This window comes from Aquila chrysaetos, chromosome 1 (assembly GCF_900496995.4).
Source record: "Aquila chrysaetos chrysaetos chromosome 1, bAquChr1.4, whole genome shotgun sequence".
NCBI lineage: Eukaryota > Metazoa > Chordata > Aves > Accipitriformes > Accipitridae > Aquila > Aquila chrysaetos.
The window spans coordinates 44,821,527-44,847,213 of NC_044004.1; the positions used below are offsets into that span (position 1 = coordinate 44,821,527).

Consider the following 25,687-nt stretch of genomic DNA (forward strand, 5'->3'; position numbering starts at 1 on the left):
AAATACTTCATGTTTATATGTGTAATCACACCTTTATCATGCAAAACTGTTTTTACCAGATGAACCTTATGTTGTGCAAATCAGATGAAAATGGGTGGTTTCAACAAAGTCAAAGGCAAGTCCAGCTCAGCTGAAAACAAGGTCCTTTGAAGCCCTACTCCCACTGAAGTTAAATGTCAGTGTAGTGTTGTGCTGTAGTAGCATCACTTGGATAATTCTACTGTGCAAGACTGGAGAAGAGGCTCTGGGGAGACCTTACAGCAGCCTTCCAGTACCTAAAGGGGGCCTACAGGAAAGCTGGAGAGGGACTCTTTAACACGGAATGTAGTGACAGGACAAGGGGTAATGGTTTTAAACTGAAAGAGGGTAGATTTAGATTAGATATTAGGAGGAAATTCTTCACTGTGAGGGTGGTGAGGCACCAGAACAGGTTGCCCAGAGAAGCTGTGGATGCCCCATCCCTGGAAGTGTTCAAGGCCAGGCGGGATGGAGCTTTGAGCAACCTGCTCTAGTGGAAGGTGTCCCTGCCCATGGCAGGGGGGGTTGGAACTAGGTGATCTTTAAGGTCCCTTCCAACCCAAACCATTCTATGATTCTATGTAGCACTTAGAAATTTATTTACAGTATGCAACCTTTAATGGGAAAAGTTACCACACGTTTTGGCTTCTGCTATGCTTCAGACTAGTTCTGAGCTTGTTTTTTGTCCTGAAATAAGCCCATTTTCCTTGATTTGTGAGAACATTCAGATTTCAAGATTTAGCACTCTGAAATAATTAAAAATCTTGCTTATTCTTGGCATGAAAACAACGCGTAGTCTGGGTTCTGCTGTAATTCTAGCGCGGTATCATGATGTCATGTTACAGCATTCTGTGATTACACCAGCCAGTAGTTTTAAACTAAGTTATTTCAGTATGGCTTTTGTCAGAATTTTGTATTTTTAGAAAGCTAGAAAATGTCAGGAAAGTGTTTCCATGAATAACTACTATTTATTTGTGTCAGAAATTGAGTAAGAAAAATTTTACGTGCCGATTCCATATGAATCCACAGGGAAACTAGACAAATTCTTTATTTTCATTAGATGCATTGCCTTTGACAGCTGAAGGATATAAATTTTGAAAAGTGTACAAAGTTTATTTAAAATGAGAAGTTATTTGAAGTGCATACTATCTTTTTACAAAATATACAATCAACCAGCTAGTTGATAAACATTTCTATCAAAGATCACAATGCCCTTTTCAAGGAAGATTTTATGGTATCAGCATGTCTAAAAAGAATAGACATTTACAATAATTTTGTAGACGGACAACAGGCTTCCTAGGACGCTTTGGTATTTGTTGTTTTATTTATTCTTACATCTGTAAAAGAACGTGCATATATAGCTCTCTAATAGATACGTTATGTTTTTCTTACAATTTTATGAAAGTTAATTGAATAATTATGGTTATATAAAATATCCAGTGCCACACTAAATCTATATACTCATTTATAAGACTTAATTGCTGAATAGTTACTCTTCACCTTTCTTGCTTTCCCATACTCTTTACCTGTACTTCTAAACAGAGATAGCCATGGATACATACTTACTAGAAAGTTGTCTTGCAACTAGGTGTTGCAAGACAAAATTCTAATACTGGATTTAAACCACGACACTGCTGATCTTCACTCATCTTTATACAATTTACAAAAAATGTTGACTTTTCAAGTCTAGTGCAATGACTTAAAAATCTGGTACGACTTATTTTCAGGTTGGTTTTAGTTCTGCTAATGAAAGAGCTACCATGGTTTCCTTTATATGTAGGTTTGTAATTTCTGCGGATATAAAAAGGAGATGTGAAATGTGTATTTTAAAAAAAACAAAAAACATAAGATAAAAGCTCAATGTATTCTTGACCTCCGGTGCTGAAAAGAACAGCCTGTTTTCTGTTTGAAGTTCTCATTCATTGTAGTGCCGTGTTCCAAATATCCCATTCATTTAAATTACAGGAATAGAGTACTACGTAACACTGGGGTTGACAAAACAAAGGTTTCTTTTCAATGGTCTATTTTTATGCTCCATTTAGAATACTGTAGTGGGTATTTTAGGAAAGCTACTATTAAGCAAATAGTTCTATAGTACCAAATTTCCAAGTATGTTTTAGCTGTCTGGTTTGGCAGCCCAGTTTAAGGAAACAAATGATAGACTTTGCAGTAACAGCTAATTAGACAGGAGGATGGGCTTGACCTTAAGGCCTGACTTGAGAGATTCAAGTTATCAGTTTTGCATGACCCTTGGCTAATCTCTTATCTCTGTGTGCTTCAATTCTCTATCTATAGAACCAGGGATAATACTCTCTTTGCCTTCTTATATTGTAAACTCTTACTGGGCTTACTACACATGAAGCCAGTAGGACCACTAGTGTGGTGCTGACTTTGGTACTATTACAGTAATACATTCTATGTTGTTGTTATTAAGGTAATTCCACAAAGATGTAATGTTAGGTGTTACAACATGTATGTATATATTATTAATATATGAAAGTATAAACAAAAAACGGACTTTCACAGTTCTGTTCTGGAGTCCGACATTATTTCACCCTAAATACTGCCCTAGGCAGCCTGCATTGAGCAGTCAACAGCACATCCAGTTTCTCTCAGTCTGAACAGTACAGACCATTAAGTGTCCCCTTGGACAGATCCTTCTTAATGCCACTGGAAATCCATCTCCTGTACCCAATGTTTGATTTGGTCTTTAACTTTCACTAGTCGTCATGAGAGCCAAAGAATTTATACGAAATGTCTGAACCAGGTAAGTTTCATGTACATCCTCCCATCACCACCCTCCATTTCTTGCCCCCGTCTCCTAGGGTGTGAGCCAGGGGCCTTTCCTTTCCAGGTTCTTGCAGAATGTGACATACGGGACTGCGGTGCTGTGGCTCTATCAGGTCAGCTGTTGATGATCTGGACTTCTGACTAACTTCTCTGTTGGTTTAATTGTTGCTCCTTTAAAACACTGAAAAGCCCATTATGAAATTGCTGGGGAAAAAATAGGAGAGAAATAACCATTAATGAAAGATTCAGTAGTTTAATTTCTCATACAAAATAGAATACATTATTTACGAAATGCATGGTTGAAATTTGGGGTAATGTTTCTTAATTTGGAAATTTCAGCTAAAAAGTTTAAGAAAAAAAACAATCAGAAGGCCAAAAGCAAGAAGGCTTCTAATGTAAGATTTTCTTCCCTTTTTTTTGGTCCCATGTTTTGCCTACACAACTGACGAAAAATCAGGTTCAATCCTCTCGTCATTTCAAATGTTGTTGCAAAAAAGAAGAGGCTGCAATGCTCATCCCAGTTTCCAACCACCTGTTGAAATGCAGGCTTAGGTGTTCATCCTGTTTGCATCTGCAAATAGCTTTATCCATATGTACAACTCCATTGAGATCAATAAGATTACTCATGTGAGTCAAGTTACCCAGGCATGTAAATATTTGCTGAATTAGGACTAAAACTGGAAGGGAATGTAAATGTAGATGGTAAATCCTACTTAAGATAAAGGAGCTGAGCACCCACAATGATGACTGGAGTTAAGAGAGCTAGTTCAGGTGCCTGTCACCCCTTACTCCCCAGTCAAGCTTTACAGATTTCTAAACAGCTTCATAAAGCAGAATTTACTTTAGCTAAATGTCTACAAAATGTATTATGAATTAATAAGTACATTGTTTTGCTTTGTCATTGACTTGTTACAAGAAATCGGGTCCCCACAGAAAGGAGGTGACACTGAAAATACCTTTTATCTTGATATTCTGTAGGGAAAATAATTCCAGTCTAAGTGCCCATGTATCGTGCAGCTACTGCAGTCTCAAGCAAAATGCATCGTATACTGTTTCAGAGCACATCAGAAAAAAAGTAGATGCTTTCTGCACAGACAATCTCCAGATTATGGATACTGAACTGGAGGAGGGGGGGTTAAATTTACTTTTCTTAGGAACTGAAGCAGGCCATTCAGAATCGATCCAAGCAGTCTCTGGGCCTAAATTCCACTGTCCCTGTCATTCAGTCTCCGCATGCTAAGTGAATTGATCTGATTGCTTATCTTTTTAGGATGATGTTTTTAATGTGTCTCTTCTTGAAAGGAAAGGCAGCGAGGAGACATGGCATTCAGTAGTAAAGCATCCTTCTGGCACGTCCCTCTTTCTCCTTGCAGCTCAATTCTGCCACTCAGTATGCGGCCCGCCTGAGATTAAACTTAAGATATGGTAATCTTTTTTCAGCCTCACAAACTCACCAGTTTACTATCCCATATGCACATTCCACGTGTTTATAGGCCAGCACTATAGAGTGGAATGGCACCTTTTTGCACGGCTGCTTTGGGAGCGGTGTAGGCTCTTTTCACCAAGGCGGTTTGCACATCGACAAGATTCTTGGTATAGGGTTGTTAAAAAGTTTGACTTTGGTCTCCTTTTCGCTGTTAACTGCTTAGTAAATCGAACCATCTTGGGTCCGCAGAGTGCAGGTTCTGCCACCATTGATTTATGACGCCGTCACGCCTGGGGCTACCCCGTTATTTTAATATATAATGAGTTTAGAAGATGCAAAGCTACTGACCGCATGTTTTATTCATTCTTAAAATGCAAGAGCGCCTCGGTTTCCTTTTGATGCCTACCCTGTTTGCATATGCTACCTGCGAGCTTCTGCAGTCACTTAGTATTTGAATGTATATGCCCTCATCAGCTATAAAGCATTAATGCTTTGCACTTGTATAGCCTTTCATCCAAGGAGCTCAAAGTCTTTTGCTGACAATGATTAAGAATTCCAGTCCCCTTTGAAGTGGGTAAATGCCACTACCTTCACGTTACTGGCGGGCAGAGCGAGGTGCCTTTGCCCTCCATCCCGCACGAAAGAAGCGCCAGTGCTTGAAGTCCCGGAGCATCCCCGTCCCCACCCCCGCCGCCCCAGCGCTTGGCGCGCCATTTACGCGCCTTACACCCCTTGCCCCGCACCTTCGCCAACAGCCTTACCCGTTCGTGGGGCTGTAGTTCGCCCTAGCGAGCAGACTCGGTTATCTCCCACGCCGCCTCGGCGAAGGCGTTTACGGGGGGTGTGGGGGGAGCGGCGGCAAGCGAGACCCGCGCCCCGGGGGGAGCGGGCGGTCCGCCGGCGAGCCCAGGGGAAGCGGCGGCCCCGCGCCTGGCCGGAGCCCTGTTTTCAAAGCAAACCGACGGAGACGAGGTGAAATCCCACCCGTGGTTTGGTTTGCTTCGTCGAAGCCCTCTTAAACCGTCCCGAAACGCAGGTGTGAACCGGGAAACGCGCTGCAGCGCGGAGAGCGCGGCCGCCGCGCCCGCCCGGCGTTGTTCGGCGAGCCGCGGGGCTTACCTCGCCCGGGCTCCGCCGGGGGCTCAGGGGAAGGGCACCCGGGAGTGAAGCGGTATGCAGCGCCGGTGGGAGCAGCCGTGCCGGTGGAGCTTCCTGCGCAGGGCCAGGTTGGCTGCGGAGAGAAGGAGGGAGGCAGGCAAGGAGGGAGCTGAGGTCGCCGGCAACGTGCCCCGGTAGTCGCGGCGCGGGGGCGAGCGGTCCGGTCCTGCCCTGCCCTGCCCGGGACGGCCGCCGGTGCTCCCCGGCAGCAGGTTTAAAGGGCTGCCTCCCCTGCGTCCCAATTTCTATTCCTGCCCCCCCACCCCCCCACCCCGGCAAAGTTGCCAGGCTCCCGAGGCTCCTGGGGCACCACCATCTCCCACCGCCGCTATAAGCCGAGGTGAAGCGATCGGGGCGGCGAAACGCGTGGCCGCGGCAGCCAGGCAGCTGCAAACTCGCCCCCGGAGGGCAGAAAACCGCGTGTTGGATGCGGTTAGAGAAACACCCCGGGGGTGCCCACGGCAGGCACGACCCCCACCCGGGCTCCCCCTCCCCGGGCACACGCAGTCACGCTGAGGCATCGCTTACCTGGCCTCTGGCCGTCGGCAGGGAGGAGGCTCGCCAGGACAAAAACCACGATACAAAGGAGCAGCTGGAGTCTCATGCCTGCGGTCAGCGTAGATGCCCGTTCTGAGGGGGGGGGGGGGGGTGTATGTCTATAGGCGAAAAAACGTATAGAGTAGCCGCCCGCGTGGCTGTAAGAGGCCGGCGGCGCGGCTCACATGCCGGTGAGGGGCTGGGGGGGGGGGCAGCCGCCAGCGCCGTTTTCCAGCAAGGTTAATGATCAGGCAGGGGCAAGGGTCCTGGTCTGCACTGCGGGCAGTGCCTCTCTCTCTCTTCCCTTCTCCCTTTCCTCACTCCTTTTTTTTTTTTTTTTTTTTTTTGTCACTCCCCCTTATTTTCCATAAGCAAACAATGCAGGCATGAAAAGTCCGTGTAAACAGTAGCTTCTGTCAATGCATCAGGGGCAAGGAGCCTCTTGGAACAATGCAGCGACTTCGCTTTAAATTCAAGCCAGGCAGGAAAAAAAATATGTAAAACAAGCCCCGATGTTCCCTCCCCCATTTGCAACTGTTTAAACTTTGCATTGCCCATATTGGTCCCACATGCAGAAAGCAATGGCAGTGGCAGGAAGTGTGTGTGTGTGGGGGGGGTGTGTGTCTCTGTGTGTCCCCCCCTCCCCGCCTTTGTCCCTTCTAAAAAGCGGGGAAGTCCCCGTGTCCCCCGTCCCCCCCCCAAGCACGGCGCTCCAAGCGTCTCAACTGCTTTCTCTCTTCTCTAAACTAGCTGTGAAGCTGTGGCTATTCAAAGTGAAACTGGTACCAGTTAAAGCTAATGGTTGTCTTTTGTACCGTCAAGTATTTTTAAAGGATCAGAATATTCTGGAATTAATTTGCGAGTTGTTGTTTTTTGTTTTTTTTTTTTTTTTTTTTTTTTACCTCGTCGGGTAAAATAGAAGTATCGCACGCTGTATCTGTTACAACAGTGCCATTGTGGGGAAAGCGGTTTTGGATGGGACGTTACGTTTGCATAACCCACCTGTCCATTGCATTATATTTGTACTAGATTATGGTGAGAGCTCTCTTTAACAAACCCGGCTGAAAACAGCTGGTGTGATCACAGTGCAGATATGCAAGCCTGAAGAGAAGAAGGACAAACCCTGTGAAATGTGTTAGCAGCAGTGATGGTTTTGAAATCCGGTGATTTCAAATTACCAGCATCAGTTAAAATTCGACTGGTCCTTTTCTTATTTTCAACCTGCTGATTTCTTCGGATGGAATACCACCTAGTGAGATGGAAAATGAAAATTCGTCCCTTGTTGGAAAAAATTTGTGTTCTGAAATATGCAAGAAAGAGTACATTTCTGTATAGATTAAATACTACTGTTATTAATAGATAAGTATTATCAAAAGTTATCTAAAGTTGTTCTTTGCCTAATTCCCTAAAGAGTGGGATATATGGTTTTTTTTAATTCAGTTGCTCCTGTATTTTTTTTTCCCCTGCTGTGGGTTTTCCTATTTTCTTTAAAAGCCTGTTTAACTCGACAGTGCATGCTAGTCCTTCCTCATAGGGTTATACATCATTACTGGGTTACTTGATTTGTCTAGGTAAAGTATGGCTGTATGAATTAAAAGACAACTTGCAGCTTAAATACATGGTGGAAATAGTTATTAAATGTTATTTTAAAATGATGTCGAGACTGCTGAGGAAGGTGTCTCAGGCAAAACAGTCTCAAAGGAAATCCTCTGCTGGTTGGTCACATTGGTCTGTCATAAACAGCACACGCTTCCCAGTGTTCATCTGTACAGGTTGGTGGTCATTACGTTTTCTCTGTACAATCTCTGGCCTTTGAACTAGACTTCTGTTTAATATTGGTGCTACTAGCTCAGCTGAAATCAGGGTCCCATGGTGCCAGTGACAGAATTGTCCTAAAGAGGTTATAATTTCAAATAGAAAGGTGATGGAGAAGGAGAGAAGTGGTGTGGCCAGGCCACACAGCGAGTTTGTGACAGAATCAGGGTTACGTCCTCAAAATCCTAAATCTCACTCCGTCTCGGCCTCCACTGCGTTTAGGAATGCATTCACTTGTTCACCGTGAATGAGAACACCCTGGCCACCTCGTTCATACAGTCCTGCAAAGGACGATGACTTTCATTCAGCAGTGAGCTATGTAAGGTTCAGACTCATAACCTTAAGGTGAAAAGGACTGTAGACTTCAAAGTGATAGGGACTCTGTAAATAGCTAGAAGGGCAGAAAGAATGCATAGACTATTGCCAGTCCCTCGGGCTGTCTAGGCTTCTTCTGCGCCTGTATGTGGTGAAGTTTACGGACATTCTGAGGAGACATTACATTTCAAGGGAACTGAGTAAGATACAATATTGAAGTGCAATATTTATCTTTTTTTTTTTACCTTAGTTTACTATGAGCTGTTCATTCCACAGTTACTCTGTGCAAAAGTTTACAAAGGTTTATTTGACTAATAAAGTCCAAGTGACTGTAACATGAGCATCACAGATTTCTTGTAATTTTCATGTAAGCTACGGTAGTAATTCGATGCTTGCCCACTGAAGAAATTTCTAAAATGTATTACAATCCCACTCTAGAATTTATAGTTCTTTTGCAAGCAGCTTTCCTTCAGGTACTTACTTTCATGTGGCATACCACTACTTGAAATTAGGCAAAGAACAACTAGGCAGAATGTAGTGATGTAATAGTTCTGCCTTTTTCACAGTGTTTGCTGGTGGGGTTTGTGTTGTTTTTTTTTTAATTGTCTTAAGAGGAAAGGGAATGGAAAGTACATAGGAAAGCTGGAGGTCTGTAGATAATGCTTTATGAACTAGAAGAATTAGTTCTTTGAATCAAAAGCTTCCCTTCTCTCTTATAATCTGAAAGGAACACGATACAGGGATGGATGATGATTTCAGCATTTATTACCTATATCATTGCTATTTTTCCAGTAGGCACTCTGTTCCCTACCTCCCGCTTGATAGGATCAAATAGTCAAATTATCAGTTTACTTCCAGAAAGTGAAAAAAAAATCATTAGCACATCACAGAAATAACCTCAAAAGTTACAAGAAAAATTTAGTACTGCCTTTCCTGGATATCAAACATTAACTGCAAGTAACACACATGGCATTGTCTTTTGCTTGACACATTTCAGTAAGTCATATTCAGTACTGTATCACTTCACTGGATATAAATTGTTCTGCATGACATTTTCAGTACAGAGTGACTGTTGGGGAAAAAATAATGTGACATCATTGTGCCATTTGCAAGAATAAGATTGGGAGAAATAAGGGAAAAGTGACTGAGGGAATATCAAATTATTTTGTCACATATAGAAAAATATAAAATCTTTTGATAATTTAAATGAGAGAGCAAGTGATTGGAAGCACAAAAGATAAAATAATGGGTAGGAGCAGTAAAATTCATAGTAATAAGAAGTAGAATAAGTAGAGCTGGATGATAACAACAGGAGAGAAAGATAATTGGGCACTTCCTAGTAAGGAGTATGGGATTAATTAGCATTAGCTGCTAATTAATTAAATAAGGGAGCTTCTAGTCAGAAATTGAATCCTACCTTTCCTTTGAAGGCCAGGATGTAACTATAAAATCTAGTGTTTATTGTTAATCTTTGAGAACAGCTTTCAAATGCTATCACTATAAAATGTTAAATGAAGCTTCTCAAGTACGGGAATTAATTGTTATATATGGCAATGCTGGTTTCAGTGTCTGTATCTCAGATACCCCCTTGGATAATATCTCTTCCTCTCCTAGAGATCCGTCAAAATACATTAATCGTTGTGGATCTCTACTGTGCTACGAGAAGACATGGCGAGTGCTCAGCAGAGTGATAGTAACAGTGAAAATTCTTGTTTATTTTGACTTAGAAGTGTCCGATAAGATATAATATCAGAGTTTCTAATCAGATTTTCTAACTTTGTGTTCCCCAAATTCATCCATCCTGCTGATCTGGAGGAATTATTTCACTAACCAGACAAGATCAGGGATAAAAATGTTTACTTCAAAAAAACTTGGTGAAGCAAATAATCAAGTCCAATGGCAAATGTCATCAGGCTTTTCCTAGTTCCTTTCTATTACATCGCAAGATGGTATATGAGCTGTACAACAAATGAAAGAAAAAATGCAAAAAAATTATGTGAGTTGCTGCTTGAGGGGAAAAAGTTGGCAAAGAAATGCTCAAAGGGATAAATTCTGAAATGTTGTTTAGGCGTCTGTGATGCATTTTTTTTTCACCACAAATTTCACTGGGATTATTATCTCATGGTTTTATTGGGTCTATGCGCCAGCCACAAATATAAAGGATGGTTTTTCTTCAGCCTGGAGTACAGCATCAGAAGCCAAATATAATGTTTGCCTTCTTCATTGACTATAATCGTGAAGACTACTTTTTCTAGACAAAACTCATTAGCTTGAAAATTATGATTTCAGGAGAAAATGATGGACTTTCTGTCATTATTTTAATCTGTGCTTGGAAATGAAAACCTACTCAGAAACTAATACCCATTCTTCCTCTTTTGCATTTTATGCTTTTTTCTGGAGAAAAAAAAAAAAAAAATTCTGCTTCCCTGCCTGTTTGTGCTCAGCTGCCTTTCCTGCCTTGGGGGTGACAATGCTCCGGAAGAAGATGGTGATCGTCAGGCAGAGGAATGCACACCAGTAACCTGACACTGGAGACAGATGTGCTCGAGGAAAGGAAATGGGGGACGGCTCGGGCTGGGCTAAACCTTGTATAATTTTGGCTTTTTTTTTTTTTTTTTTTTGTGTGTGTGTTTGGGAGGTTTTCCATGTGTGTTGCAGAGATGCACAAGCTAGAAAGTACATTTTCTTTAATTTTAAACTGGGAAGAAAGTTTGCTGCATCCATGACAGCATCTCCAGTACAAGTACTCTTACTGCAGTACAAGTCACAGTTATAATTATTATTCTAATAATAAAAAGGAAAAACATTCCGTGGTAGACTTCAGTCTGTCTTACTTCTGTAACCCTACAATCTGTAGGGTTGATTTCATTTAATACAATGAAAGTAATACCAGCCCCACACCTGAATAGTCATAAAGTCCCTCCTAGAGCAATGATGATTTCCTCAGTTACCTATGGAACTGTATTGATGGATTTTCCTTTTTACTTAAGGAAAATGCATTTACATGGCCTTGAAGGTGTGCTTATTTTTCAGTTGCTTTCCATCCCTAACAAGTAAATTTGATTCTAAGATTCATCTACGAAATATATATAAATATTTTTTTTAATAGGAAAACAAAGAGGCAAACTCTGGAGCAGCAGTGCCTGTCATCCCCCCTCCAGTGTGACCACATGTTCCATTTCAGGCAGCCCATTTGGGGTCAGATTCTTCTCTGGCACCAGTCATAATTTCAGAGCTTTTTTAATTTGAAGAGGCATTTATGTTTTCTTGAATTAATGATGTTCAAGAAAAAAACCACAATGCTTGCAAAACACAAGGTTCTAGAATTAATTTTTATTTGCCGGTTAACTTTCAAATATGTAACCGCCTTACATATCTAGACCCTTCGTGCCCTAGGTTTCAGCAGGGAAAGTTTTTAAAAAGTGTATTTTTCATGTTATAATGAAAACTCTCATAAGTGATCATGTAAATAAGGCAAACAAGGTTACCTTTCTGCTACAGCTTCTAACATACACACTTAGGAAAGAGAGGTGCTTACTGCAGTATTTAATGTGCATGTTACTGTTTGTATTTGCTATGAAAAGTTCAGTAGAGAAGCACAGTTATATTTTTGTCCTAAACTCTTAAGTTTTAGAGCTTCACATGCGGTTGGAAAATTATTGTTTTTATCTAAATCTATCCATTTAGTTGTACAAATTTCAGTAAGTTTTTTCAGACAGAAAGATTTAATTTCTTGGAGATCATTTTCTACATAACTGATCTTCTGGTTTGGATCTGGGCAGCCAGCAGTCACAGCAAAATTTTAATGCAGGAAGTGCTAGGACGTGCTTGGCGAATTTCTGTAGAGATTGGATGAGTGATTACTTGAGAGAGAATTTCAAATGACCTCCCAGCTCTTTGCATATTTATACTTCTGACTTTGCATAGTAAATTTGGTTTGCAGTTTCAGTAGATTTTTTTCTGTGTTGCTTGCAGTTTATCATTAGGAATATGGTGTCACATGAAGCAGCTCTGTAGGAAGAGCGAGCTCAAGTTCCTATAAGGAGGTCTAGTGTGATGTTTTAATATTCCAGATAGTTGTCACCATTAATATTAACCCTCTGCAGGCCCAGTCACCAGCTTGCAACAAGGTGGAATGTGCACTTTATGTATGGGTTTTCCTATGAGGGTTTGGACCTTTCTAGTACAGTCCTTTGAACTTTGCCTCCTGGGAAAAAGATTGCAGCTCTGCCTTGCTCTTCATCAATGGCTGGGTTGTGGTACTGCCTTTTCGTATGTTTCCTATCTGAATTATTTCTTTATCTGCTGTGGTCAGGAAGGTCAGCCTTTCTGTTGCCGACACAACTGGCGAGAAGTGCAAAGCAGAGAAGGTATGTATGATTTTTTCATTTTTCCAAACTTCTGGCAAGCTGAAAAGCAGGAATTGCAAGTTTGCATTCAAATAAAAGGTAAAACACATGGTAAAGAATGAAGGCAAGAAAGCCAAGCTTTTATTTAGGAAAATGGTGAATTTCTCACTGAATTCCTGCATTGTTTGTCCCTTGACTGCTGTGTGGGAAATGCCAATGTTTTCTGGTTGCGTATTATATAGTTTTGTTTATTGAAAATTTTGCAGGGCTTACTCTTAGTTAGGGTAACAGCAGCCTTTGGTATTTTATTAGCTGTTCTAGATATTGTATACTTCTAACTAATAACAGATTTTCCAAGGGACAAGATTTACGTCATCGTGTTGTGAGACCTGTCTATGCCAGCATCTTTTTTTAATTACATACACTGGATAATTCAGTTACCGTGCAGTGGTAACAAAGTCTGCCCCACTGAAAAGATTGCTCTGAAGAAGCGGTCAGTGCTTTCACTGCTGCACTTACTAGATGACTGCTCTGATCAATGCTTGCCATGGATCTCGTACCGTAATGGTCTTACTATTTCTCCCACTGTTGAAGCTGCAATGATAGGAAAGGTGGGAAATTTTGAGGAAAAAAGCCTACTACAAGACAGAGCACTGTAACCTGTCACCCCCTTCTAATCCCAGAAGGTGATTACTGGCTGTACAACACCTATAGCTATACCAAATAAGGTCCAGTAATTTTTTTTTCATGGAAAAGGGTTATCTCTATCAATGGAAAAACCGAAGTCTAAATTAGCAGGGATGGTGTAGTGGAAATTTTTGCAATGCCTGACATTAGGTATAGGGTGCAGTGAAAGAATATCCTGTAGAAGCTGAAGCAGCTATGCAGCAGTTCAGCAATGTTTTGGGGGTTTATTTTGCTAGTTTTGAAAGGTGGCGATGATTTGCACTGGTTTTGCTTCTGCAATATATATATGTATTAAATAATAAGCATGTCTAATATGAATAAAAGGCACAAAGCAAAGCTCAAAGTAAATTGAATTGATCTCAGTGTTCACCACAAGGATCCTTGCGTTAAGCCCTCAAAGATCTTGAGACTCCAGGCTCATCAAAGTTTCATAATGGATACTGTACTCACTCAAAAATAGATGAATCCAGGAAATAAAACAGCAGCCAAAACCACCAACCCTCGGACAAAATACATGCTTCGTGGAAGAGAGGTCACATTAGGTTACGTGCATAATAACCTAATGTCAGGAAGTGCAGTTCATGAGGTGTGTTGCATCACAGCTTTAGAAACTCTCAGTTGAATTTGGCAGTCTTTTTATTTGCTTTTGAGGCTAGTAAATATTTTCAGCTTGCATATTTCTACAAAATAGTAATAAAAAATCTCTGTTACCAGGGACCCTGAGGAAATTTCCTTTTGGTGTGCGCTATTTTATAAAGCCTATTTTGCAAAAGGAGATGCAGTCCTTGCTGCTTTCAACTTATTCCTGATTGCAGTGTTTGAATCCTTTAAAAACACAAAGATAACATTGTTATTGGTATGGAGGTGAAGATGCTAATGTAACAGATCTCCAAAATTTGATTCTTTTGAAGAGTTCTTAGTTTAGGTAATAATTGCTTCTGTGTGGTTGTGTGTCCCAATCATAGACTGACATATTTCTTTACACAGAAGCATACTACAGGGTGGGGAATCCTATTTTCTGTTCAGTAACAACTTGCTTTTTATTAATGTGAGAAATTGGTGTGCGGTTACTCATTCGCAATAATACAGGGTAATAGAATTTGTTCCAAAATTATAACCTGATCTTGCAAAAATTTACACACTTATTAAACTTTCATACATCAAATTAAGTTAAGAACAGAACTTTTCAAAACTGAGACAAGAGAGTCCTCACAATTTTTGGGCCAGTGTTACTAATATGCATACTCTGGACTTGAGTGATGGTATAGCTAGTACCACTTGCATTAGGTTTCAGACTGGATATAATGAGATGTAGTGGGATGAATATATCCTAGAAAAGATGTTAGTTGACCACTTTAGGCTTTTGTCCTTCAAGCTGATACAAACAAATATGTGTACAGGGTCAAGGAGTAATTAGCTATTTCCTTGAATTTCTGAACTATGTAAGTTTAAAGAATCTTTAGTTTATTTTAGCTTTGTGGACTGATACTGTACAGCTTAAATTCAAGTTGTATTGCTCAGTTGTGATAGATTGTGTAAGACAGTCATCTCATCTGTCTTCCGTGATTATACATGTAGTGTTTTCTCACAAGAAATAAACTTGATTGAAATGCTGTTTCTAATGCTTATGAAACCAGCTATGTATTGTTTAAATGTTTTCAAGAATTGCTCTATGTTGAAAAGAGGTTGAAATTGAAAGTAATTGTAAAAGTACATCCCATTGAGCATTGACTTTTGGTGTGCTTTTGAAAACTGGCCTTCACATTTGGATGCTATTGTGCATATGTATGCATACTAAAGCTACTTTTTGCCCCTTTTTTTTTTTTTCCTCTCTCTTTATGAGCTGCTAAGGTGAGTAGTGGGTAGCTAGCAGTGGGCTTACAGGATATACTTGAAGACAGTGTGATTTTGTAGCTTTGTAGTTGAATAAATTGGCTTAATCGTTTTCCAGCACGATACATACAGGATGGAAAAATCCCAGCATGAATGTCACGACTGAAGTATATATTGTGGTGCTGATGGGTAGTAAAACACTGATTTTTGTTATTTCCACAGTGAGCAAATTAAATGCGGAAATCAGAAAACTTCCTCTGGCCAGTCCATAGCCCTCCCAAGTGCAGTAGGTGTGCAGTGTCCTGGCTGCAGAGCTGCCTGGGGCTGCTTCAGCCCCTGTGTTACTTAGTTTTATGTTCAACTGTCTTTAAAAGCCTCCAGGGAGCTGTCGTGACAACAGGGGATTAATGGGATGCAGGAGTCCAGGCTTGTTTCTGTCAAGGAGGTTGAGCGGGCAGTGAAGTGGCAGAGGCAGCTATCAGTAGTTCTGATATTTCTTCGGTGTGTGAGTCTCCAGCTATCTCACAGGGGCTCAGTAACCCTTTCCTTCTCCCCCTTCCCCCCCCCTGCTGTCCCAGTGCTACAAGGGCACCGTAGCAAAGGTCCACTGAACATGAAATCACACAACATCATCTTTGCAAAGCTGTCTTTTCAAGAACTTTGAGCTTGGCTTCAATGTGACTGCAATTATTTGCAGTATTTTTGTTTCCCTTTTATAGCTTTTACAACGAAAGAAAGAAACCCCAAGTGTTTATGCATCTATCTCATGTTCTGGGTACAGATGGCACTCACAGACTTATTCCTTATCTACAGTAGATTTTTGGTGATGTCCAACATTGAAAGCCTGGGGAGGACTCAGCACTCCTATTGCAGGTTTGGGCCCGTGCAGTAGCAGAGGTTCAGATCTGCCAGTCCATGTCTTCACGGATGGAGTCTTGGAGGCACTGGGCTTTCTCTGCGTGCGCTGCACTACCCATGACACAGGCAAGTGCCTCTTGGCTTCTAGGCTGCTTGGAGAGAAGGTGGCCAGAGATGTGGGCCACCACTGTCCAGGCATTTCTTGCAGCCTGTTCCTAGATGTCTTCACTCTCAGGAAGGGTCAGAATGGAGAATACCAGCTGGATGAATTGGTTTTGTGCCAGCAGTGTCTTGCTTCTGCTGTCTTTCCTGAAGAGCCCTTTGGTTTCCCATCTGTTGTATTGTGGTCGTGTAGTTTTCACAAGATTTGGAAAGGGTGCTGTGGCCTGAAGACTGGGAGCAACTCAGAACAGGTTACAAGCTCCACAGCTTGTTCTGGCAGACAGAAAATGTCCTGCAGACTGTAGCTTGGACAACTTGTGGGTGATATTTCAACTGGAAATCCCAATGAATAATGAATTTATAGAATGAGCTTCAGAGGTGTTCGTCACAAGACTGTGTTATCACTGCAATGATTTACCCATACCAGGTTTAGATGTGCTAGTTCAGGTAACCATAGTGGTGTAATGGTAAAATAGCCATGCTCCTGAGTATTTGTTCACGTCCTCTGATGTGTTTACAACCTGTTCGTAGGGCCATGCTGCCATGGTGACAGGGGCAGCCTTCCTGAGCTAACTGATTTAAGGCCATCATTGAATTGGTACGCATTTCATCCTGATTAACCAACATTGAATGCTGTGTACTTAGAGAGCTAAATAAATTATATGAGGGATATCTATAATAATGTATTAATAAAAGTACATTCTACTTGAAGGTCAGCAGTTACAGCTTTTATTCTTTTCATCTGCTGTCTGTCACTGGCATGTATCAGAAAAAATAGACCATGATCTGTTCTTGTATTGTAATTCATATGTTTCTCTATGCCAACAGCAGGGTTTCATGACTTTAAATATTTACAGTACTGGGCATATGAAAACTGTTTCCAAATTCAAACAGAAACTGACTGCAGTCATCTTTGGAAGGCACAAACAAACTTGCTATTCCTTGTCCTGTTTTTCAAAGGATTAATGTGTATTTACTAGGACCTTTTATTTGAATCTCACCAGCAACAAACTCAGCTTACTGTTTTATTGATAAAGAGAATGCTGTGTAATTTTCTCAGTGTGTACCAGTAATAATTGAACTGTTAAAGTAATGTTTATACTGCAAAGATATTTTTTTCTCTTTGGTTTGTCCAAGAAGACCGAGAAGAAGGTTGAGGTTTATTACACTCTAAATTAAGCTTAAATTACTTATAGTGTCATATTTATAGAATTGTGACTACACATTTTATATAGAATTTTTGTAGAGATTTTAAATAGAACTTAATGATTTATAGCTAGCTGGTTGAAATACATTATTTTCAGGGTTTGTTGCAGTTGTTACACATTAACTAACAGTGTGCTGACAGCTAAGTAAATGTTTGGCAACTGATCAGAAGCTCTAAATGAGGTTATAATGTACAGAGAGGTCCTGAGCACTTACAATTCCTGTGTGTCTCAATGAATATTGTAGCTACTAAGCATCCTTCGCAGCTTGTAGGCTCTGATCCAACAGTGTGCTGGAGTGTATGTGTATATTTAAGCCAGTAAGTAGATCCATCAGCTTCACTAAGGTTGCTCATCTGCTTAAAATTATGTACAGGAATGAATACTTTGCTGGGCCAAGGTGTCATGGAATAAATAAGTATTTGTTGGGAAAGTTTTAGTACAACAAGGTGAAAGACTTGAAAAACATCTTTGTCTAGCATGCTACGTTGCTGTTCATGAATGTATGTGAGCAGCAACTGATTTCCTCTATGAAAAGTGTTGTTTTCTATCTGACTGCAGCTCATGACATCATAAATGCATTTAATGTACTCTTGTTTTATCCTTGCCTAGAAATTATCATTATAGCTGACATGATGCATGCAGAACTGTGAAAGTAATGATTTTAGGCTAATAGGCATGTTTCTTATGAAGTCAGGCTTAGTTGAAAGCCAGCTATTCAGCCCAGTATTTCAGAGGGAGTAGTTTTTATTCCCCTCACATTGTCTCTCGTAGTTTTGATATAATTTGGATTGATGGATTGATGGCATTGCAGTGGCCACTAACTGGAATGGCATGGTAAGCAGAAATGCATAAAAGAAAAGTACCTTCTTTAATGAGGTAATTTATAGGAAGAATATCTTCTGAAGTATTTCATTGTAAGTAGGGAAGAAGATCTCAAAGTCTTTGCAGTTTGCACTGGAAAACAGATGACCAATTCTTAATATTGAGCAAACCTAACAGAAATGAAAATGTGAGTTATTTGGACATTTGTATGAGGTACCTCTCCTAGTGAGTGGTAGAGACCACTAAGAAATACTAGTTTCAAACACAGAAAAGGAAAAGTATTTTCTTGAATTTTTTGTTGAAATACTATCAGTTTATTCAGAGTTTCATTATCTCTTCTGTTATCAGGCAGGAAATCCTGTCTTTGCTTTACTGGCCCTGAAAGGTAGTCTTATCAACCAACCATTCTTCACATTTGGCTCCCCAAAGTTTCTTCCACTTCTAGTATCTCCCAGAGTGATTAGCTCTGAAAGAAGCAGGTGGAGCCAGCCTGCGTTCAGCACTTGTACGCGCCATTGGATATTTTGTGTGAAGACAGAAAAGATTAATCTTGACTCGGAGGCTGATAAGAAAAGTGGCCTGGTTTTTGGTTTGTTCGGGATTCCACTTTTACAGAAAATATAATCGCTACTCAGGAGGGACCTTCCTTTTAGTGATGTCAGAACCATGTTTAGCAATACTATCAGCTTTATCGTAATGATACACTAATGGTATTACTAGGTATACAAAACCTAGTTACCTAAAGTTAAACGTCTTGAACTGGAATGATATTGGGAATGTGTTTTGGTTTTGTGTTGGGTTTTAAGTTTGGGGTTTTTGTGGGGTTTTTTTTTGTGAAGAAAAAAATAACTGTCTTCTGTGTAGGGTCCTTTTTTAATAGATTTTGTTAAAACTGAGATTTTATCTTTTGTTGAAGATTCAGAATGTGTTTTGGGGTTTTGGGTTTTTGTTGTTGTTGTTGTTGTTTTTTAAACCAAACTTAAGAAAATTTCTGTTGACTTCAAAGTGCTTTTTTCCAGCAAAATAATTTAAAAGAAAAATCCCAGCGACCTCTATTTGTAACTAATTTCTCCTAGGTTCAAGATGTAGATAAAATCCTATACTGAATACCAACCATGATGCAGTGCAGACTTCAAGGATGAAATGAAGCTAAATCCTTGTAATAATTTAGTCAGGGTTTTTAATAGTTACTTTTCATATTTTTTAGTTGTTTGTAGCTCCCTCATTCAGATAGAAAGGCCAGCAGAACCAGAAAATTAATCAAATGTGAGATAGATCATATACTCATTGACTGCAATAAGACTGTCCCTTTACTTGAAGGAATGTGTAGAAACATTTGGAGAATCGTGATTTTTAACAATAAATGCATATTTTATTTTACACTTGTAAATTAAAAATAATCTTAGTTCTGTAAGATGACATAGTTGTTCACCCATTAACTTGGCATCTAAGATCCAGCTTGTTACAGATTTCAAATTCTCACAGCAAAGCTCTAATTCTTTTCTTGACCCACCCCCGCCCCCCAGTGTTCTCCTTGTCTAACCATAAGCCCAACGGATATATTCAGATAGCGTAATAAGTTTGCTTCTGCTTTCAGTTTATCCTGTAGATGTTTCCAGGTGATGAGAGGAGACCTTCCGAAAATTGCATGCTCCTTTCTTTTTTGTTTAGCGGTGGAAAGCACACCCCAATGGTGACAGAGACTGCTTTTGTCTCATTGACATCTACGCATAATTTATACAGCCTTATAAATCTTGGCTTTATGGGACTATGTGTCTTATAAACGAGATGAAGAGTGTCCCTTTTGGAATGGGTTTGTTAATGCTGAGAGAGTGATACTCTCTCCCTCTAACCTCTTGACCACCCTTTGGTAAAATAGCATGGTTTAGAGTTGATGGATTAATTGCATGTATAGCAAACATCTTCATTTTCAAAGTCAGTGCAAGCTGACACCTGTATTGTCCCATGTTAAAAATAAGATGGTGTTTCAGAGAAAAGAAATAGGGAGGAAAAGCTTGGTAGTGTAACTTATAAAGAAAAGCCTATTGTGTTTAACAGACTAAATTTTGAAAGGCCTTGGCTGTGTTTATATCTGTCATAGTAGTTATAGATTATTATTGATATAATAGATATTAGACAATTATATCCCTTCTAAAAATGTTACTGATTTGTCATTGATTTGTTGTTAGTTAGAATTAATCATATTTAGTTTTAACGTTTTAGCAAAATCATATGTATGTTGTATTTTATACATTTAACCACCAACCAGTGTCTGTTGTGAAATCCCCTGTATAGCCCCGTACCAAGACCGGAGAAATTGGCTAAAATCATCTAGTAGGAACATTTAGAACTTAGATAACAAGATAAAGAAATTAAAATCTGATTATAAAAGAGTTTGATTTGACTAAAAAGTAGAAAATTGTGAAGCATAAGTATGGGAGTGTTAAGTTTGAAATGTAGCCTTAGGAACTTAGGAGCTTAGAAAATGTATAATGTGTAACCATAAGTATTGTTCAAAATCATTTAACCACAGAAGTTTTGACAAAGATTGGTAGTCTTGTAGTGTTTGTTTTAGAAACTAAGGAAACCGTTATGGACACCAGTTTGTTGCTTGGAGACACCTGAGAGGTCAAGAAACGGAGGAGTGAGGAAGACTATGAAAGAACACCAGAGGACTCCTGAGGACCACCAGAGACCTTCAGTGCGCCTGCGTAAAGGACATTTACATATGCTAATGATTTCCCGGAAGTTTAATGAATATGTATAACTTTTCTTGGAAATCTAATGAATATGCATCAATAAGTCCTAATATAAGGTGTATTGTTTTGGTGACAGGTGTGCGTGGTTCGTGAGAGGACTTGCCCGCGCACCCGGCTGTCAATAAAGAAGTGTCTGCTTATCTACACTAAATTGGTGTTGATAAGTTCTTCATTCCGAGCTTTTCGGTAACAAAAACATCTAAGACCTTTTTAGAAACATTTCCATTTCTTTGTATATTTTTATATTTGTGTAAAGGGTAACTTCAATCCCTAATACTGTGGAACTATTCTTCCCAAAACTAGCTGTAGTCTTTGTATTTTTATTTTACTTAGATCAATTTAACAATCATACTGTATGGAGACAGAGGCTATCCAAATAACAATGCATTTTTTCCTCTATTTAAAAGAACTGGGTTGTCCACTTGTTTTAGCATTACACAGTCACTTCTTTGTCAGGAATTATCTTTGACTGACAAAAGTGGGGGATCCCAGCATTGCATACTGAGGAGAGTACCCCAGTTAATCAAACACAACTATTTCCAATTCAAAAACATGTAAATTTATTTTTTGTTAAAGAGATTTAACAACAGTATGTTAAATTGCCCTTTGAACATCTACCCATTAACAAACATAGTAAAAGACCTTTCCAATACTCTTTACTGAATCATCAAAAAACTGCCAGAGGTAAGCTACTCCCCAAAAAGTAAACATAAGGGAATATTTGATATTCCTGTGTAAATGGAAAGTTAGGAAGAAATAAAAACATTAAACCAGATCTTCTAAAACAACATGTAAAAGCAGCAAGTCTTTTATTAAGGAAAAAACCCTCAAACTTAATTAAGTAGTTAAATTCTAATTTTCATTAAGATTTATTGAAAAAAGAGACCTTTGATTTCTTTTTCTTAATCACTTTTTAAAAGTAAGTTTGCTACAGTACTGCTTCAGTTTGTTTTAGTTGCTCACACACAACTGGAGAATGTGTTAATTTGCTGTGATCCTTGTTTATACACAGGAGCTGTGCTGACTTAATTTATTTAGATTCTGCTGTAAATTGGCACTGCTCCTTTTTATAACAATAACGGATGATTTAATGTTTTCTCATAACCTCTTAATGTCAATTGGCTACTAATTTATGCAATTCCATGTGTTTTGCATTTGATTAGGCTTTGATTTTGTCATAGTTGCTGGTCCTTGGCTATAGAAACCCAGAAATTTTGTTTTTTAGAAGGTGTAACAAATTTTGTAACAACCATACCTCCTAACAGCATTGGTCCATCTAGTCCCACATTCATCGGAAGTTTATCCTACATCTGGAAAACCAGTAAGAAGTAGGAGGGAAGTGATCGATCAGTATTAGTTGTGTTGGCACCACAGCAACTGGGCAGCCTGGACACTGCCTGTTGCTCTGTAGGCACCCTACAAAAACAAAGCTGAAGCCCACCAAAACCCCACTGTATAATCATAGCATTATTGCGGCTGTGGGTGATCTAAGGCAAGATTTATAGCGATAAGGATCTCTCATTAGATCTACTCATTCTCTGAGAAAAACTGGTGACTTTTCAGGCACATGAGCTCTACTTCACGTCTGAGATAGGAATGCAGTAGAGGCACTGTTTTTATAGCACATTGTAGTTTCCCCATATATTTTACCATCACCTAACAGTTTTGCATTTTAGTCTCTGTCCCACAGGAATGATCTTAAACTCTCTCCACTTAGTAACACCCCCTTTTGTTATATCTGTTCCAACTTTTTTGTTCCCTTGGATCATCTAATTTATTAACATAATTAATATAAGCTTAAAGGAAATTGTTCTCAATCTGTGGCTTCTGTTTCAAACCTGTCCTAAAGCTTGTGTGTTTCTCCCACTTAGATCTGTCAGCCTAATAAAAGGTATCATCCTTTCTGAAATCCTGATCTTTTTATAATGTAAATGTAAGAAACATTAGAGGCAAGAGACAGACAACGAAATAATATCAGTAAGTTTAAAAGGCAGTGACCAGCAGTCTATTTATTCGGTTGATTTTCTACCTCCTCAATCAGTTTTGAATGAAAAAATGCAGCAAAACTAGATTTTTGTGTTTTGCAAATGACAGTTTGTTTTAAACAGCGTGACTTATAACTCCCAAAGCTTAAACAGTTTGTTTAGTATTTTCTAAAACAAACAGAAGCAAAAAGATGGAAAGTGGTTATCATTAGTTTTGTGTACATTTAAAAAATACAGTGCCTGAACACATTCAATGACCATCAGGGCCATATTTGCTCTGGCGTGGCAATTATGCAAGCCCTAGCAAAGACAAGTGAGGAGATTTTTTTATACTGTTGGTAAAACCTCATTCTGAACAAAAGCTCATGGCAAGGTCAAAATTCCTGATGTTAGCAGCCTAGTACCTCTTCAGCTTAGTATTTTATTGCTAAGTCTTGAAATCTGGCTCCTAACTTTTCTAACTAGATGCACTGCTCATCTATAAGTAAATGAGGTTACACAGAGGCAGCTGTAAGGGCTAGTGTGGCTGGATGCAGCCAAGGCATACATCACTGGCTGCCCACATCGGTCCTTCATGCAGGTCATCAGGGACTACTTATGCCTTGAGCTACTGGGCTAGAAGTGCCCTCAGGAAAAGAGGTAAGGGAGTTCAAGCTTCCCTGGCTTCCACAGCAAATGAATCCTTTCTTGAATAGATAAGGTCTGTTCCTAATCTGCCCTCACTGTCTCCAATTCATGTCTCTCATTTTCCTGTTTTTTCACAAGGCTTTCTCTGCTGCCTCCTTCATTTTCCTCAGGAGTTGTCTTTTTTGCTTGCTTTTTCTAAACAGCTCCCTAATAGTACTGTTACAACTAGTGCCGCCTCTGCTTTTTCCTCTGCATAATATAGGGCAGCCGTCTGCGGCTTGTACCCTGAAAGCAGTATAGCTTGGGTTATATAGGCTCTGCTTTCAAGCTAATGAACCTTGCCACTCAACCGTGCTAATGTGACCTCGCTACTTGTAGTTCAAGAGCTTGCTTGATCAGACCTGGGTTGGATGCTTCTGCATCGTGCTCCACAGTGCAGAGCAAACATGCTTTTAGCTGAAGAGATCATGTTCTGTCCTTTAACCTTTTCTCAGCTGCTGTCACTTAGACTTGTCTACTCCAGAACTTCATACTAAAGAGCATTGCTAGCCTTCTAGTGTGGCTGTAGTTTTATCAGTAGAGAAGTATTTTCTATTGACGTTGCTGTTTCTTTATTTTGTAGTGGAGCTATTTTGATAAAAAGTTACATTGTCAATCAAAATAAAATATAGCCATAAAATATAGGCGTTGGTAAATTTTAGCAGTATCTGCTGAGCAGCTTTCTAAACAGCTCTTGCAAGGTGGTTTTGAAGTACTTGAGATATTCAAAATAACGGGAAAAACTACTACGTAAAGCAGCCCTGTAATCATTGTCCATGCCAATATGTGAAATGCTTTCTCCAAAACTATTTTTCGAGTAGGGTAGGAATTTGTGGCTGTGTCATGAACTGTTCTATGTGTGATTGATTGGATATTTTAAATTTTAGATTTTCTTTTTCAGTCTAAGCATCTTGTTTGATGGTGGCTGGCAGATAAGAAAAAAAATAATTGTGAGAATGAACAGTCTTTACAGTTGTCTGGACTTCAAGTTACCCAAACTAGAATACATGTAATTCTGCATTCTGTCTCTTTTATATTTTATGTGACTGGAGGAGTGCCTGAAATGTTCCAGATGGTTTTATTTGTACTCCGCACAACTGATACGTATTGGAGAACACAGATTAATATAGAGACCTGTGAGTCTGTTGATCAATACAAAAGTGGGGTGGAAGCTTGCCATCATAGGAATGGATATAAAATCTGAATTTCTCAAACAAGTAGTTTTGAACTTTTTCATATATGCTCGAGGAGTTGAAGAATACTTACCAGTGACCCATGAAAGAAAAACAGTTCTAATGTCAGTCTGAAATACATTATACATGAGCATAATGATTGGAATGCTTTAAGGAGATGAAAAATGTTAAAACACACAGCTTTAGGCCACCTCAGAACTTCAGTGTGATGCAAGTTGAATGATGCTGCAATGTCTTCTTGAGTGTATTAGCGTCTGGAAATAGTGGCTCAGAGGCTTCTTAACATCTTAGATTAAGCCTAAGCTTTGGAACCTCCCTGAAGAGCAGAACAGGAGTCGAACTGGCATTTCAGAATAAGCCGTGCTCATGTGTTCAGGAATATCTGGACATAACAAGAGTTACAGTCCAGCAGTGGTGGTCTGTAACACAGAAAGCCCATTTCTTCAGCTTGTGGTATGCAAACAAATGAAAAGATGTTGGGAATGCTGAAAAACAAAGGACAGAAAAGGTAGATGAACTGTATTAGGATCCTTTGGGATGGGGAAGGACTTTCGTAGGACTTAGCTCTAAGGCCATCTTGTCATAGCACCCAGTTATGCTGGAGACAACTGATCATCACTGACCATTTCAGTGGAGGTAAGGTGAGCAGAACCACAGTGGGCCACAGAAGGTGTTGTAAAGGCTGGCTTATCACAGACAGTCACTTAAAGGTCCCCAGACATGTAAAAACAAATGTGAGCTGTGGAGGAGAAAATATAGTCACCTTAATATGTGAAACTCTAGAATTTCAAGGCTATGCACACCAGAATAAGCTAGAGAATGAAGGGCAGAATTCTAGTTTGTCCCATTTTTTTGCTACTGCTTGGTCATGGGTTATTACATTCTCATCACTGAGGTCACTGAAAACACTTGAGGCAAAACATTACATGCTATTTTTTTGTTGTTTTCTTTTTTTAATGGAGCACTGTGATTCTGTCTTAGATTCCTCTTTATTATGTTGTTAATAATTCATATAAGCAAGGCATATATTTAGTACTTTGTGAATATGTATGAAGACAATGTCTTTACTCTGAAATTCTTGATCTGCTAGAATTAGAAGTTGCAGT

General features: G+C 39.7%; 1 protein-coding gene across 2 annotated transcripts; it reads right to left on the bottom strand.

The window, feature by feature from the left end:
• Nucleotides 1-966: 966 nt before the first annotated feature.
• Nucleotides 967-6,442, bottom strand: APELA (apelin receptor early endogenous ligand). 2 transcript variants are annotated; one of them, XR_003925297.2, is made up of 4 exons: nucleotides 5,921-6,442; nucleotides 5,354-5,465; nucleotides 4,996-5,176; nucleotides 967-3,012 (listed from the first exon to the last, which is right to left on the bottom strand). XR_003925297.2 is itself a non-coding variant. In XM_030027479.2 (3 exons), the coding sequence occupies exons 1-2, from the start codon at nucleotides 5,994-5,996 to the stop codon at nucleotides 5,377-5,379; spliced, it is 165 nt and encodes a 54-aa protein (XP_029883339.1). In that variant the 5' UTR covers nucleotides 5,997-6,442; the 3' UTR covers nucleotides 967-3,012; nucleotides 5,354-5,376. The 2 variants fall into 2 exon arrangements, 1 of the variants encoding a protein (XP_029883339.1); XM_030027479.2 differs by lacking the exon at nucleotides 4,996-5,176.
• Nucleotides 6,443-25,687: the final 19,245 nt, after the last annotated feature.